Source organism: Centruroides vittatus, unplaced genomic scaffold (genome assembly GCF_030686945.1).
Source record: "Centruroides vittatus isolate TY-2023 unplaced genomic scaffold, ASM3068694v2 contig_2311, whole genome shotgun sequence".
Taxonomy (NCBI): domain Eukaryota; kingdom Metazoa; phylum Arthropoda; class Arachnida; order Scorpiones; family Buthidae; genus Centruroides; species Centruroides vittatus.
In genome coordinates, this window is record NW_027121447.1 from 231,722 (window position 1) to 247,323 (window position 15,602).

Genomic DNA, 15,602 nt, shown 5'->3' on the forward strand with positions numbered 1-15,602 from the left:
TTGTTTTAATAAATGCGACAACGATCATATAACTAGTCTATTAAATAGTAAACACATCTACTGATAGTTGAAACATATTAGTTCCTTATGTTTCAAAGCTAATTGTAATGATAATTAAAAATCTTAATATGCAGAAAAATTGCATTATTACTATCATGGGTGAAATTCACCCCATTCTTATATAAACTAAAAATAAATAAATAAATAAAATAAAGTATACACAAACATTTTTTTCCTGTTAACAGCCCATCGGCAACTACAAAAATAAGTTACAGGAAAAAATACAGGAATAGCTAAAATTTCGACTCCCTCAAACGAATTTCAATCTAATGACAGTTTTAAATTTTTGATTGGGTGAATTTTTACCCATTATAGTATTTCAGAGTTTTTTCATACTCTTTCCGCCCTATGGGCACCTTTTTGCAAGCCCATTATGGATTCGGCCAGGCCTACAATGAGGCAGCCGGATGGTGAGGGACGTGGCTTGACATATCCGGACGGACCACCCCCAAAAAATTCCTGGGGGTTTTTCGACCCATCCGGATTCGATCTCGAGTCTCCCAGAGCACAGGCTACCACCTTAATCGCCCGGCCATCCGGCCGTCAGTATTTCAGTACTAGATAAAAACAAGTGGTAAAATTGTATTAACACTGATTTATTATTTTATTGCATTAATATGTTATACAGAATATCCCAACTGATAACGAAATAGTAAATCAATAATTTAGAATGATACGGATTAAAAAAAGTCATCATGTGCTTTTTTAATTCTTTCTGCCCTTTGGACACTAAAGGGCCCTTTTTTTTTAGCAAGACCATTATGGGTTCGACCAGGCCCACAACGGGGTGGCCGGTGAAGGACGAATCATCACGTGTTAACGAACGGGAATTTTAAAATTAAAAAATAAAACACGAAAATTTTAAATCTTGCAACAGATGGCGTTATGTGTATAATTGCACTTGCGCACTAAGAATTTTTTTTATCGTCCAATGAAGAACGAGTTTATAAAAGTGCGGTTGTGTTTAAAATTGGTTGTGAACAATTCGATTTATAAGTAAGTTTTTTTTCTTTTTTGGTTGAAGATGACTAATTTCATAATTACATTAATGAAACATTATTAATTTTCATGTTCTAAGTTTAAATTACGGATTTTTAATACTTAGGTAAAACATTTTAACAGATAGTGTCTAACATTGAAAGTGGTGTTGTTGATTGTACAGAGCAAAGCATTTTATGAAATGGTTTGCTCTGTACAATCTAAAACACATTCTGTATAGCTAATTATACACCAATTAACTAAATGATCATAAATGAATTGAATGCGGGCTTTAGCAAAGTCGAGGAGAAGCTTAAGCATTGCCATCTGTTGTGTGTATCTAAATTATTTTTCTTCCAAGATAGATCTATGTTTTCATCAGATTCTCCAATGATGCAGGCTTCAAATTTTCCAGTCTTCTTTCTTCTGATCCTTTCTTTTCCAGATTTTATTCAATACTTTGACCAATGGATCTCCTATCTTAATAATGGTCTGCTTGATTTTTCACTTGATATGTCTTGTATAGCATTTTGTAACTCTTGGAAATCAACCTGTTATCTTCTAATTTTGCAATTTGCCTTGTCCATCTTTTGCTTACATTTGTTCCTTTCTTATCTGTATTCTTTGATATGATTAATTTTTATAATTTTACATATGCATCAATTGAGAGCATGTTGTATCAGTTTATAAGAAGCTTTAATGTAATAGTTTTTTTAATATATTATATATTTTTCTACCTAGGTAGTCCCAATGGTGGCACTTAGGTTAGGTTAGGTTAGATAACTAATTTTAGTAGACATTTCCTTTTTTTTCTTTTGTTCGAGAACTACTGTGAATCAATAACTAGTGATGTTAAGCACTCGGTGCCTGCTGGTGGTTCCCCTCCGGGAGGAGTCTGAACGGTCGGCAGTGCAGCCATTGGGACTACCTAGGTAGACTTTAACCTTTAGTTCTGTTTATTTATCTATGATATTAATATGTGTATGTCTTATTGTTTATTATCCGATATTACAGCATCCTATCGACAATCTATATAATGTGTGTTTTTACATTTCCTTAATAGTTTGATTTACACGCTTCTGAAATGTATTTTACACTTTGTTCGAAAATGTTGACACATTGTAAATTTAAAAAATGGTTAATACATTGTAGCTCTTAATCTATTAGAACATTGTAACGTATATATATATATTCTGTTGTTGCCCGAAGAAGACAATTTTGAATTTGTCAAAAGTGCTTGTGCTTATTGTTCGTAATTTTATATTAAAAACTTGTTTAATGCCAACAGTAAAAATTTCCTTATTATTATAAGATATTGTCGTACCATAGAAGTAAATTCATATGTGCCTTGTATTGATCTTAATTTGTTGTTGTCTTGTTTTGTTGTATTCCATGTTGTTGCTATTGTAGATTATTGAAGAGTTCTGCTTTTTATTTGCTTTATTTGAAGAGTTCTTGCTTTATATTTATTTCTCCATCTATAATAGTACTTTAAATATCATTAAAAGCTGATTGAACAACTCTTTACCTTCTGTTGATCTCAATGCAATATCATTACTCACTTGTAGGGCTTGATTATTTGAGCCATATAAGTGAGTAATGAATAAAAGGGAGTAAAATAATAATCATTTTATAATGGCTATTATTTTGCTGTTTTTGGGGTAGCCTACTAAAGTAGATTGTCTTTAGATTGTGTAGTTGCTTCAGTCACAATCCTGCTTGCAATCCTGGTCAACAAAATTAGCCTCAAATTGGCCAAAGTGAAGTACAAAAATATTCTCTTTACGACAGTCAAAACATTTTATATATTTGAGATCTTGATCTCATCTTCAACTATAAATAAAATAAAATAAACAATGTAATAGTCTTTTTTTGAAGTTTTATAGAGCTTTATAATATAATGTAGCATTATAATGCAATGTCATAATGGTTTATTTACTAAAATTCACCTCTTTTTTGATTAATATACTTTATCACATATTTTTTTATAATTTTGATGGATCTGATAGTGAAAATGGAATGTCTAGTACAGTGATAAACTTTATGGATACCAATGTTGGATACTCATCAAATGCATTATTGTGTGTGTCAAAATGCTGAATAATATGAGATTTAGCATTTTTTTAGATATATGCAATGGCACTAGTCATGATTGTTTCCATCTTATTTTATTCCATCTGTTATTCCTTGTTCTAGCACATCCTAACATAAACTGTATGCTGTTGTTTAGACATAGTAGCTGATACTTAAGAAGAAAGTCAATGTAATGAGATACACTGAGCAAAATTAAGTGTCAGTTACTACTATATACAATATATTAGAATTTAAATAAAACAATCTTTTTAATATGTATGTGAATAAATATGAACAAAACAGATAATGTAAATAAATTTTGATACTAAAAGTTAATGTTCATGCAGCTAACAAGCTGATACATGATAAAATTAATAGTGTTTTTAATGTTTAAATTCCCTCAATATTGATATATGAATTTCAGTTGTTAAAAAAAAAAAAAAAGATATTCCTACATTTTGACTTATGTATTTCAACACATTTCAATTGCACAAGAATTGCAAAATTCACTATGATATATCAGTAACTGACAATTTTGACATGTACTAGGCAAATGAAAAAATAAGTTCCATTGCCTGAATTCATATAATAACTAATACAACAATCAGCTTGTAGTTAAATAGTGCTCAAAATAGCATTATTGAAGTATTTACATATAAAAAAATGATGGTGAACTAGTTATCCAGCTGAATTAATTAATGTACCTTTAAGTGTGAATGAAGTTAAAAGAATACTTGTGTTTTTGACCAAGTAAACACTTTCACTTCATATTTTACTTTTGTCTACAACTGAGGATGGCCTGTTGACTGGCTGAAAATGTTAGAATTCTTTTAATTTCACTCACTGTTAAAGATGCATTAAATAATTCAGCTGTAAAAAATATATATTTTATTCCATCTGCAGTGTGTGTTTTAAAACAACATGAATTTATCAAATATCCTTAGCATACCTCTTAACAAATCTAACATTTTGTTTTACTTGCTACACTTTGAAATTGAAGGCTCACATCAAATAATGTTGCAAATGCAAAAGTAGCATTTTCAGAAAGATGTGAAAAACTTGAAAACCTCTAAACTATATTGGAACAGTTGAAACAAGACTGATTTCAGTTAAAGGTGTAGGAATGATGCTGCAAAAAATTATTTTCATTGTAAAATACTTTAGAAAAGTTTAATATATTTTGAATATATTAAACTTTTTTCTATTACACAGAATGCTTTATTGTTGTTCTCTAAAGTATTTTACAATGAAAATTTTGTTTTTAAAAGTAGAGGACCCAGCACAGTCTCATCAAGTCCTAAAAGACTGAGTCTTCCCAAACACTATACATAAAAAGATTAAATTTTTAAAGATCTCTTAGCCAAATGCAAATCAATGAAAATATCACATTTTATGAAAGAATGTAGAGAAAAATCAATATGTTGCTGATACTTCAGATTAAGGTCAACAGGAAAGCTCAGATGATGATGATATTTTGCTGAAAAGAAAACATCCTCATTCAATGGTGTTAGCAGTGAAGAAAAAAATGATATTAACATGCACTCTTGATTATAATTGTTAGTTAATTATCAATTGCTTTAATAAACATATTTCTCTTATTTACAAGAAAGAATAGTATAGTTTTGCTAATTTTTGTAACTTAACCCTACATTTTGTACTAGTCCTTTGTTTTGTAGCTTGGCACTTTTTTGGAACTTAAGTACCATGTTATACAACAGATATAGATAATGTAAGGTTGTGTGTGATGTGTGTATTTTAGATATTTGTGGTCTGAGAGGTTTAATTTTGTATATTTAGTATTGTAGTTATTAACTGTATGTATACAGTAGACCCCCCTATAACATGGGTTCATATAAGACAGATTCGTATAACACAGTGGAAAAATTGTGATCGTGTTTGTATAACACTCTAAGAGAGGCTCATATAACACGGTAAAAGAATGAGACAAATTGTCATGGCCGACTCGTATCTTGACAGGATTAGTCGAATCTGGACCAATAGTGGATGAGCAGTGGACCTACTTGAGAGCTACCAGCATTGCGGGGATGCTGATTGGATGACCACTGTCCAGCAGCACACATATATAGGGAAAGTTGAGTTTTCTTGTGGGGGGGAAAAAAATCATTTATTATTCAACAGCATAAAAATTGTTGTCATGTAGTGCCTTAAGCCTGATTACTAAAGAAAGTTATTATAAATATAACAAGTAAGTTAATTGCTTTGGGCTGTGAACGGCTCATGTTTTTGTAAAATCTAAGTGACTCGTGCAACACGGATTCATATAACATGGAACATATCTACCGTGTTATAGGAGGGTCTACTGTAATGTTATTTGTTATAATTGTTGTATTTGTTTTCATTTGTGCATTTTATGCTGTATACATTATCATGAGTGTGAGGTATTGCATGGAGTTTCTTATGATCTAGTGTTTTAGTGTGTTGATTACTGTTTTGCAACTTGTTTGATATGTTCAAACATTGTTGGTGGAGTAAGGTGGTTGTGTATAATTGTTCTTTTCTTCTCTGCTCTGTGACAGTGAAATGTGGATATTTTTATATGAATTTGTCATATAATGTTTATTTATTTGTTGTCATATATCTTTCTAGTTTTATGATGGTATAGATGGTATGATGAATGAATTCATTCATCACTTGAGTCCTCTTTATCCAATCATATAGTTTCCCAGCTTTTGTAGTCAGTGACTGGATTACTGCTGAAGCACTTTGGCAAGGTCGGTGCATGTTATCCATGTTGTGTGTATGTGAGTTGGTGAATATCTTTATGCTTGTAATGCAATAGCCACAGTCTCACTTGGCAACCAGTGCTGTTTGCCACTGGTTGCCAAGTGAGATTGTGGCAGATTTTTTGAATGTGAGTCTCTGCCTAACCCATGAATGCAGGTTTACAGATTAGGCAACCTGGGCAAGTATTATTCTAAGAAATGTCAAAATGTTTCATTTTTTTTCTATCTATAAAGGTGGATATGCTTACATATCTAAAGCCAGATGTTTATAAATCAGTTGTCTCTAACATAGGGAACAAACACAGTTCAGCAGGTATCCATTCTGAATCATTGTTTGTGGGTTATGTTATTTCTCCTCATAGATCTTACAGGAATAGGTGACCTTACTGACTTATAGAGCAATGCCAGCATGAGCATAAGCCTGTAAACTTATGCTCCTTTTGCTCTATGGTTCATTGGAACTATATAACAAACTCTCACTTCAACAAGTTAGTGACTAACAAGAGAATTATTGTTGTTAGGATTCAAATTTATTGACTTTTATTACTGGTAAAGTGATAAATTTTCAAAACATTACCAGTAATTTTTAAATTTTGACTCCAAGTGGAAAAAATGAATACACTAGTAATTGTTTAATGCTCTGACCTATTGAATTCCCATTTTCTTATTTTGAAATGCAAAAGTTTCATTGCCTGAAAAATAGTGTGTTGCAAATTTTTAGTTACCATGTTTAAAAAGCAATAAGTGCAAACTTTCACATTCAAATAAATGTATCCAATTTTGTCAACTAAAATTGCTATTGCACTCTAGGTGTTACAGATTAAGAAGCAGATTTCCAAACTGTCCAGATAATGCTGTAATATGATACTTTACAATTGATTATTACTTTACATATTATTAGATTATTACTTTACACTTTACATATAAGCTACTTTTATGGTTTAAATAAAAATGTTTGATTCTTCTATCTTTAATATACATGTGTAAAAAAATATAAATATATTAATAGGCTATATGAATCTGTAAACAAATATTTGGCTTCAAAAAATTATTACATGTCTACCTATTTTTTTTACCAAATTTACAGGCAGAAATGATCAAATTACCAGTATATTTACCAATGCATTTTTTTTTTAAACCTGATTGCTGGTGAACTGTTTACCAGTAATGCAATCCCTAGTAGTTGTTATTGTAAGAATTGTAAGTTTTCTGTTGGTCTTAACAATTGCAATATTTATTAATGTTTAATGTTTTTTCAGTAATGCCTGAAGAAGATAAAGTCATTCCAGTAAGAGTGGCCCTTCGTTGCCGACCTCTTATTAATAAAGAAATTCTTGAAGGATGTCAGTCGTGTATTCGATTTATTCCAAATGAACCCCAAGTTGTCATTGGAGTTGATAAAGCTTTTACTTATGATTATGTTTTTTCGCCAGAAGTCTCACAGCAACATGTATATGATAAATCTGTATCAGTATTAATAGATAAATTATTTAAAGGTATTATTTTTTTTTAAATAAAATAATTTAGGTGTAATTTATCTAATTAAAATAAGTGATTAAAAATTGTTATTTTAGGTTATAATGTTACTGTTCTGGCTTATGGGCAAACTGGTTCAGGAAAAACTTATACAATGGGTACAAGTTCTGCATTGGAAAGTGAAGAAAATGTAGGAATTATTCCACGTGCTGTTAAAGATATTTTTAATACCATCAATGAAATCACTGATGCTAAATGCAGTGTAAAAATTTCATTTTTAGAGGTGAGATTTTTAAAATTATATTCAAAACAAATTAAATAATATGAAAATTTCAAATGATCTACTGGATTTTTATTGGGTTGTATAAAGACTGACTAATAACCATAAAAAAAAATTTGGCATTATAAGTATATTGGGTTACTGAATGTGTTGTTAAAATTTCTTTAGCAATATTAATCAATACAGACAAAACAATAAATTTCCAGTTTTGTAATTTATTAAAATTAGGATTAATACAACTTTTAATTATGGTTATTGTATAATTATGAGATATTATTACTGAATTTGATTTAAATTTAACTCCCAATTACTTTTCCTGATCACTTTTTATCTGTTGTCTTGTTTCGTATGTTCTGCACTAGCAGATTTTTCCCAAAGTTGGACTTATCACACTGGATTAAATATGGAACAAAATAACCTTGAGAGACATAATTTATAGAAAATTCTATGTATTTATTTTACAATATATCTTTTGGACATAACAGATTCCTCTTCAATCTTAATATCCATTTAATCAGATCCATTTTTAGGATTTGTAGGCATATATATATACATACATACATACATAATAAAAACCTCACAAGAAGGTTACATTGAATTGTACAAACTTTCATTCAAGTTTGTCCTGGTTAAAATGTTCCTGTTTGGGGAAGTTTTGTTGTGTGTAATGATATATTGTAAAATAAATACAAAGAATTTTCTGCAAATTGTTTTCTCAGAGTCATTCTGTTATGTGATAAGTCCGTCTTTGGGAAAAGTGTGCTAGCCCAAAACATAGATCACAATTACTTTATGTAAAAAATGAAAAATAATACAATATTTATTATTTTTTTAATCATTTCATTAAGAATGATTGTTTTATTGTTATCCTCTTATTAAAAACAAAAATATTTAAAGATTTCTTTAACTAATATTGGCTGACCAATATTAAATTATCCACATTTGGAACAGACAATTATAAATTTGATAATTAATATGACCATATCTTTTTAGAAGATTAATAAAATTATGGTCACTTTTTGATTATTTGATTCAAAAATGCTCTTATAAGTTTTTTAACGTATTCTGTTTCCATAAAAAAATTATTACTCTGGTAGAAATTACTGTAATTCTTGTGTGTAACCCATGGGTTACATACTGTTTTAAAATCAATTTGAAAGTAGATCTGGCTATGTTATAGCAATTTTTGTTGGCTACACAGGAAATTACAGTAAATACATTTTAATTGTATTTTCACATAGGTTATATATATGTATTTGTGAATATATTATTTCCATGTTCATTTTTAAATATTTCTTGATTGATAATTTTTATTTATATTCATCCAATATTTTCACCAAAATAATATGACTTAAGAAGTTTATCTATTTAGAAATATAATTTAATATAAAGTGATATTTAAATGTTTATAAAATAAGATGCTCTGAAAAGTAAAAAAAATCACCTTAAATTTAGATGCTTTTGTATATTTGTTGACAATCTTTGTCTAAATTTGTGCAAATGATGAAATGGGCTGGAACCTATAAAAGTATATTCTACAGAATGAATAGAATTTAAGAAACTTTATTAAAATGTTAAAAACTTAACTTTTTTAAATTGTATTCTATAACTTCTTATTTTAACTGAAATATCAATTTATTTTATTTCAGATTTACAAAGAAGAAATTTTTGATCTGTTAAATAATAACAAAGATAAAGATAGTATAACTATTAGGGAGAATTTCGATGGTAGCATAAGAGTAAGTTTAAAATATATTAAGTATTCTATTACATTTTGATAATTAATCACTTTAATAATTAGTTTTGATTAATTATTTTGTATAAATATCTATTTTGAAAAATTTATGGTATGCTTTATGATGAATTCATTTGATTTATAAAAGCTTTTATATAGTTATTTGATATAAGATAGAAACTTTGTCCACTAAAATTGCAGAATTCAAGATTGTAATGTTTTAGGATTCAGTTATGAGTAAAATTGATGTTTTTATTTTTATATTTTGTTTTTATTTATTTATTTTTTTTTCAATGGACTAAGAACTTGAAAAAATTTTTAATCTAGAAATAAAACATTGATTTTTGTAACATATAAGTGGATGTTGAAATTTAAATATGTAATTGAATATTTTGAAGAAATGTTATATTTATTATAAATATATATACTAAATAAAAAAAAAACTATTTGAAAATCAAATAATTGAAAAACAAGGTACAGAAATATTAGTTAGTTCTGAGTAAGACACATACTAATCTTGATGTTTTAATGAGAATTAGTATCTTACATGCAAATTTTAATTTGTATGAAAATTATAACAAAAGTTTTTTTAATTAATTGAAATTAAAAATAAATTTTTTATAATGTAAATTTTAGATTGTAGGTTTAACTGAAACAATAGCATCTTCATTGGAAGAAACAATGCAATTATTAGAAACAGGAACCTTAACTAGAACTACAGCAGCTACTGCTATGAATTTTAATTCATCTAGGTCCCATGCTATATTTACAATAACTTTAGAACAGTGTAATAATGATACAGATGATATTATTTATGCTAAATTTCATTTTGTTGATCTGGCTGGTTCTGAGAGAGCCAAGAAGACAGGTGCTCAAGGAGAGAGACTAAAAGAAGGTAATAGATATTTATTTGCTTTCCAATAAGTGTTTTATATTAAATTACCTATTTTATAATATCAATTAGGAATCAATATTAATAGAGGCTTATTAGCTCTTGGAAATGTTATCAGCTCTCTTTGCAATGAAAGCTCTCATGTCCCTTATAGAGATTCAAAGTTAACAAGGTTATTGCAAGGTAAGCATAATTCATTTTCAAAGAATCTTATTTAAATTTTAAAATGAGTGAAAATTGTAATAAAATTTTAACAACATATGAAACTATAATTACAGTATTCATTTAATTCTAATTATAAGAGCTTGAAAATTTTCATGTTTAATTTTTCGATCAGAAAAAATCAGTATTTTACTTGTCAGCTGAATTTTAGGACTTGCTGACTTATTACTATAAAATTAGCATGTTAGGAAAATGTGTTTATCTGTAATGACAGAAAATTTATATATGTATTATGCTAATAGAATTGTTCCTGATTTCATTAATTTTCAGAATTTTCAAATGAGAACTAATAAATATGCCAAAAATCTTTCACTTATTAATGTATAAAATTACATTTATTTCATTTAACAGAGATCTCTGAGCTACTTTATCTCTAAACCATTTGTACCTCTTAATGCATAATATATACTGCTTTGATGAAGTTAATATCTCAATAGTGTTTTGTCAACAAAATGAAGTGCTATGACTACATCTATAAGCTTTGAGTGACCAATTGCTGATCACATCTAACGAATGATTTTGTTCATTTTTCTAAATATGAGTGTAATGATAACATATAAGCAATTACTAATTAAATTGAAATTTACTTATTAACAACAAGAATGTGAAAATATTTTTCAATAATGTAATATACAAAGTGTTTATAGTAATAAAAGCAAATAACCACCAGATTACATAGCTCTCCTTTTCCGTGATTAATTGAGGAAAAGTAGCTCGATAGAATCTGCTGGTTGTTTGGCTTTATAAATATATCAGGTTTTGTGATGTTTGTTTATATATATATGTACCATGCTGGGGTTGAGCGATGGCCAGCTGAGTGTTATAGTATTAACTTTACAAGTTTAAAGACACTATTATTTTTTGTATCATTATGATAAACAAAATATTAGTGTTTAAAATATTTCATATCACATTCAATGATGATAATATGAATCCTCATTTATTAAAATGTATGTTTAAATTAAGTTTCATAATTAGATTAAAAATTTTTAATTTATTGAAAATAACATACAGCAACATTCTAAAATCCAGGCTGTTTGAGATCTTTTATAATTCATATGTTAGATATGGATAAGAAAAGTTTTAAATGAGATTCTATCAAGTAGTAAATAATTTGATTATTTTAGAATTAGGGCATTTAACTTAAATTCTCTTTATTAATTAAAAGTTGAAATTACAAATAATAATTGTAACTTTAAAATATTTTTTCCAGTTTCAATTTCTAGAATAGATTATTTCAATTGAATTCAATCTGTAAAATTCCTGGAAAACTTTCTGATTGAAAAATTTCTCATTCTATCAATCAGTATTAACAAATAGTGAGATGATGGATTGAAGTTAGTTTACAATGATAAATTCAACATACTGTATTTACTCGCATATAAGACTAGGTTTTTATTCATTTTTCACTGCTTCAAAAACCTAGGTTGTCCTATATGTGCAAGCAAAGGATTCTTTGTGTTTTTTCAATAATTTTTGTGAACCGTGTATTTGCATTTTTTACCAGATGCTCATCCTCTTGTTTTTAAAAACAAAAGTATTTTATCTGGGTCGTTTGAATCGTTCTTGTGTATTGTCAAGAGTAAAGATAAATAGCAATAAGAAAAGTAAAGCTTTTGAATTGAATTCCAATTTCAAATTGCAAAATCACACAGGTGCCCAATATAAGTTTTAATCTATTCCCACGTGAAAACAGATGATTATTCAGAAATCAGAATTTGAAGAAGCTCATAGGTGTAATCAACGAAGAGTGGATTCGACTGTTAAGACTAGGCATGAATAAATTATGTTTTCGATTTTACAAGATTTTTCCTTAAAGTTTAAATGCCTGTAATTTTTGCTGGACAATGTGTGTATTTATGTGCATTTGATATTTTATTTGTGATTAAATGAAATAAAATTAGAATTGTATTAGTAAATCTAATTTTTTTTTATTTTGATCTTTAAAATCACACCTCATCCTATATGTGAGATAGTCTTATACGTGAGTAAATTATAATTTGGAAAATTCATTAGTGAATGAAATCGTCATCCTAAATTTTATTCGTTGTGAAAGAAATATCAATGTATAGTTAAATACAGTAGATTATTGATTATCTAAAATAATTGGTGTAGAACAATTTCAGATAACTGATCACACTTGGTAGGGAAAGAATAAAAAGACAAATACCTTAAAATAAAAATATTACTGTAATTTTTATTCTAATAGTAAAATATAGTTAAGATATAGAAATTAATACATACAAATGATAAAAAATAACAAACAACTAATTATTAAAAACAAACATTGGGTTTTCATTTTAATCTATAACTGATTGAATTTTGAATTAAAAGTGCAAAATACATAACAGTAAACTTAATATTAAATTCTTAAAGTTCTTTAAAATTATTTTAGTTTTAAAAGAACTTATTTATCTTGTTTTGTTTTACATTAATGTTGTTAACAAGATAGCTCAATACAGAGTCAACAGAATATTGCCAACAATTATTGCTACATAAACTCTTCAGAGTGTATTAGAGCCGCCGCAAACTACAGGAAGCGAGAGCTAGCGTAGGCTCGGTCGCGCTCCCACGCCCCGCCGTTTTCCCATGATGCCATGGGCCATTTTTGCTAGGGAAGCTACTCGAGCACGAAGCAGCCGCAAACTACACAACGTTTGCTCGCGTAACTAGTCCACATGACGTGGAATCCAGATGTGGATTGGCTATAGAACAAAGATTTTATTATAACCTATACTTGTCAGTTTTCGTTCCGTCAGTTATTATAACGGAACCTATCTGTCAGTTTTCGTTCCGTCAGTTATTATAACGGAACCTATCTGTCAGTTTTCGTTCCGAACTTTGAAACAGAATGGGAAAAATATGCCTATTAGTTAAGCCTAACTAGGCTTAAGCCTATTTATAAATAACTATTTTAATATACAACGTTTATACAATTTTCTTTTCAATACTGAATGTATTAATCATGTAATTTACATACATCAATAAAATTCTATTATTTCTTTTTCGACGTGTGGCATGTTTATGTAGTCATCCATTTTCCGCTGCTCTCTCTTGCTAGCGTAATGCTCTCGTTGTTGAATTCTGTGAACAGCGAGAGTACTCTCGTATCGCTGCTCTAGCAAAGGAAAAACCACGTGAGCAAGAAGAGAGGGGCGGAGCCTTTGACGTCATCGGTTGTGCTAGGGCACGTTTGCTAGCATTTTGCTCTTGCAAAGTGCTAGTTTGCGGCGGCTCTTAATTTCAGAAGTCAATCTTTCAAGTAGTTGATACTCCACTGTAATAGATTGCAAACTTGAAAGTAAAAATGTATTTTTTTAGTTGAAGTCCAACAGAGAATCAATAGATTGATATTTTTTGATAAACAATTTTATTTTAATGAAATTTATCTAGTCCTCAAGACAATTATTAATAGTGACAAAGTAGTGATACTTTAAGCATTTGTAGAAATGAGTTAAAATTTTTAAACACAATACTCAGAAACATTCTGATTTATTTTAAGCATTTATTGAATTAATAATTAAAATTTTATTATAAAATAATATAATTGAAAGAGTGATTTTAAATAAATTTATTCATTATATTAAAATTTTTTATTGTTATATATATATATATATACATAAAATATAGCATTTAGTATTGTTTATTAATATTATTTTATTCATTTCTATTATCAGATTAATTTATCATTAAAACAAGTGATGATTAACAAATATATATTACTTTTATAAATTTATTTTTTTATAAACAGATTCACTTGGTGGTAATAGCCATACTATCATGATAGCATGTGTAAGTCCAGCTGATTTCAATTTAGATGAAACAGTTAATACATTGAGATATGCTGATCGAGCACGAAAAATAAAAAATAAACCAATTATTAATATAGACTCTCATGGTGCCGAAATAGCTCATCTAAAACAATTGGTAAGATTAACCTCATTTTTTAAGATTATTATGATATGATTTTCAGAAATGTCAATAAAACTGTACATGTGACTAAGCCTTAGTATAAACCTATATTAGCAGAGGGAAAAGTATGCATCTGAATTGTTTTCAAGAAAATTTGAAGTTGAAAAAATCTTGAGCATCTTATAAGTTTGTAAGCAATTAAAAAGTTATTAGTTATAACAATCAATGTGATACGAAGCTAGTTGTATGTGCTTAAAAAGTCAAATTATTCATAATAATCTTAATCCACAAATGTAAGAATCTTTAAACTTATTTTTAACTGAAAATGTATTTTCAAGAAAGAAAGTGCATGTTTTTAATAGAAAATAGACAAAATGAATAAATCCATGTGATTTATACTTTTAAGTAAAAATCACATTGATTTGAAAAAGAAATTCACTAATTGTGACATGAAGCCAGCAATCTCAAATATAAATTAGGCATGTATTGCAAGTCATGTGGTTTTCAGAGAAAGGTTCCACAAAACTTTTGTCTCTTGGTATTTTTTTGAAAATGTTTGAGAAGTGGGGTTTTTCCCTTTGCTCAGTATAGGTTCATATCAAGACTTATTCATATAATTTTATTAAAATCTTTGAGGAACATATAACTTTCCTTTCTAGACAATCAAGACATTGATGCCATTAATGGTCAATAATTTAACTCTCACATATAAGTGAGATTTAAACTATTGACCATAAATGGTAAGTGAAAGTGAATTACTGTATTATGATATTTTGTTATATAAGACAAAATATCATATTACAGTAATTTACATTCAGTTTTGTGTCAAAAGTTCGTATACAATCAGCTTTCAGAAATTTTATCAGTTTTCTTAATATTGATGCAGAATATTTTTTAAAGTATTGTCTTAGAACAGTAATTCATCTCTACCAAAATTTTAAAAAATTTCTTGTACAGTATATACATTGAAGAAAGACCATTTGAGACCATTGGTTATTATGGTATTCATAATTTTTGTTCTCAATAAACTGGACTTTGTTTTAATTAAGTTATAAACACTGTAAATATTTTTATCATATAGTAATTATTTACATTTGAATTTTTGTTTAAAATATGATAACCCCATGGAAATGACAATAATAATTGCATTTTATGAACAATTATTAGATAGAAAGATAATCTAAACCTTAATTCTGTTAAATGGTTTTTTTTTTAAATCCAAAATTATTT

At 28.0% G+C, this 15,602-nt stretch overlaps 1 protein-coding gene across 1 annotated transcript in view; it reads left to right on the forward strand.

Annotated features, from left to right (window-relative positions):
* Window positions 1-947: 947 nt before the first annotated feature.
* Klp3A (kinesin-like protein 3A) overlaps window positions 948-15,602 on the forward strand; it is a 42,074-nt gene continuing 27,419 nt past the window's right edge. The window contains exons 1-7 of the mRNA XM_067265557.1: window positions 948-1,056; window positions 7,115-7,351; window positions 7,430-7,614; window positions 9,261-9,350; window positions 9,983-10,241; window positions 10,311-10,421; window positions 14,212-14,387. Of these exons, the coding sequence (XP_067121658.1) occupies window positions 7,117-7,351; window positions 7,430-7,614; window positions 9,261-9,350; window positions 9,983-10,241; window positions 10,311-10,421; window positions 14,212-14,387 (1,056 nt within the window). The 5' untranslated portion in view covers window positions 948-1,056; window positions 7,115-7,116. The remainder of the gene's footprint in view (window positions 1,057-7,114; window positions 7,352-7,429; window positions 7,615-9,260; window positions 9,351-9,982; window positions 10,242-10,310; window positions 10,422-14,211; window positions 14,388-15,602) is intronic.